The 2,538-nt window shown below is 47.2% G+C and overlaps 1 protein-coding gene across 1 annotated transcript; it reads left to right on the forward strand.

Moving 5' to 3' along the window:
• Positions 1 to 303: 303 nt before the first annotated feature.
• Positions 304 to 2,269, forward strand: LOC135511246 (histone deacetylase 8-like). The gene is made up of 3 exons (XM_064932871.1): positions 304 to 362; positions 899 to 1,032; positions 2,124 to 2,269. The coding sequence occupies exons 1-3, from the start codon at positions 304 to 306 to the stop codon at positions 2,267 to 2,269; spliced, it is 339 nt and encodes a 112-aa protein (XP_064788943.1).
• Positions 2,270 to 2,538: the final 269 nt, after the last annotated feature.

The raw sequence follows: 2,538 nt of genomic DNA on the forward strand, positions 1-2,538 counted from the left end.
GCAGGCTCAGATAATAATAATCCCAGTGGTTGTAGAGGGTTCAACAGGTCAGCACCTCAGGAGTAAATGTCAGTTGGCTTTTCATAGCCGATAATTCAGAGTTGGAGACAGCAGGTGCCTCTGTACGATACATTTTACTATCATCCACACTGCTCCATCGAGAAGATTGAAACACTGCCCCTGTTTGTCCTCATGCTAGCTAACAGTAAACACAGCAGCCATTATGGAATGGCACAAAGGAGCTGATGGACTGACACTGCTATTTCAAAATGGCTGCGGAGGCTATTGCTAGCTAGCGTAAGGATGGAAAGGGACGTTTTCCAGGAAAACGAGCGGTATTTCCAGTACTTCTTGATGAAACAGTGTGGATAAAGGTGACATTTGGAGTACGGCGACGTATCCCATCCCTGCATTATGGTTTTCTGACCCATATCTCGCGCCGGCTCCATGGTGTCAATGTGACCACGACTGTGATCCGACCCCAGTGCAGCACAGTGTAAACACGTGTAACGGAAGGTTCTGTGTCTGTAGGCAACCATTACCTGAGCTAACCAACTCAACTTGGTGCTTGTTTCACACAGATTGGGGATGTTTGAGGAGTTGTGGTTATTCATTTAGATTAAAGATCAAAATAGCTAGCTACCATTTTGCTCCAAAGCCAGTACCCCATTCTGAGCTCTACCTGCAGTTATAGAACAGTTCAATAACTCACTTTTGTTTATTATCTACTCCACTTGCTTTGGCAATGTTAACATATGTTTCTCATGCCAATAAAGCCCCTTGAATTGAAATGGAATGGAATTGAACTCTGTAGAACAGTTCCAGAACTCTGTTCGCTAAGTAGATAGAATGCTTTGGAACAGTCTATCAGTGTCTATGTTCCATCTATCTCTCTCAGTGTTGTGAAGCCCCATGTTGCAACCATTAAGGAGATGGCCAAGTTCCACACAGACTCACGCTACCTGGAGCACCTCCACAAAATCAGCCAGGACGGAGACAATGATGACCCCCAGTCCGGAGACTTTGGCCTGGGTAAAAAGAGAGGGAAGGACAGGGTCCCTGGGGCTTAGTTTGACAGACATCAATAAATTAGAGAGAGAGAGAGAGAGAGAGGGAGAGAGATGGGAGGGAGTACCATTTCATGTAATGTTGTTTTGCTGGCAGTAGAGGGGGCTCTAAAACCAATACAAATGACCCACGTCCCATTGCCTCCACAGGGCAAAAGGTTGATTGACAACACACTAAATATCTACATTAAAATCCCTCCAGTTATATATTTGAAGATATAAATAACAGATTAATGCTGACGGCCCTTATAAGTTACTGATGTTATCTAGGTCTGTGGGTGGGTGTCTGTAGGAAGGATACAACCCCAGTCTGGCATCATTGGATGGAGAACACTCATCTTCTGCCAACCTTTCTCTTAGAAAAACTGCTCAATCTCACTTTATGTGTTTTCCTCTGTCTTCCCCATCTCTCCATGTCCCCCTCCAACACCCTTCCTTTTCATTGTCTCTCCTTCTCTTCCTCCCTTTGTTTCTCCTCCACACCCCTGTCTCGTCCTTCCTCCCATCCTTCCCCTCTCTCTTGGTCTTTGTCACTCTCACTTCTCCTCCCTCTCACCCATTGTCTCTCTCTCTCACTTCTCCTCCCTCTCACCCATTGTCTCTCTCTCTCTCACTTCTCCTCCCTCTCACCCATTGTCTCTCTCTCTCTCACTTCTCCTCCCTCTCACCCATTGTCTCTCTCTCTCACACCCATTGTCTCTCTCTCTCTCACCCATTGTCTCTCTCTCTCACCCATTGTCTCTCTCGCTCTCACCCATTGTCTCTCTCTCTCTCTCTACCTCTCTCTCTACCTCTCTCTCTACCTCTCTCTCTACCTCTCTCTACCTCTCTCTACCTCTCTCTCTACCTCTCTCTCTACCTCTCTCTCTACCTCTCTCTCTACCTCTCTCTACCTCTCTCTCTACCTCTCTCTCACTCTCTCTCCCCCCTTCTCCTTTACCTTATCACTTCCTCCCTCCATCTCTCTTTCCTCCCTCTCCATCCAAACACCATCCCTTTCTTTCTCCCTCACCCCTATACCCCCCACCCCCCATTCCTCTATCCCCCTCTTCCCAGGTTATGACTCTTCAGTGGTGGAGGGTATCTATGACTATGCTGCAGCGGTGGGTGGTGCCACCCTGACAGCCCCCCAGTGCCTGCTGGATAAGAGGGGTGAGGTGGCCATCGACTGGTCAGGAGGCTGGTACCATGCCAAGAAGTAAGAGGACAGGGGAAGGACCAGGGGAAATGCTGATGAGTGATTTATATGAGAAAAACAATTAAATGTTGTTGAATAAATTATGTTAGTTGGAGGTCCTCTAATTGTTGGTACTTTCTGTCCTCACAAACTCTCACTTCATTTCCTGTCCTTGTCTTTCTCTCTGTCTCTTACCCTCTTGTCTCTGCATCTGTCTGGGCCTGTTTCTCTCTATCTGTGCCTGTTAAACCTTTCTTTCTCTCGCTCTCTCTCTCTCCCTCTCTCTCGCTAACT

Source organism: Oncorhynchus masou, chromosome 23 (genome assembly GCF_036934945.1).
Source record: "Oncorhynchus masou masou isolate Uvic2021 chromosome 23, UVic_Omas_1.1, whole genome shotgun sequence".
Classification (NCBI taxonomy): domain Eukaryota; kingdom Metazoa; phylum Chordata; class Actinopteri; order Salmoniformes; family Salmonidae; genus Oncorhynchus; species Oncorhynchus masou.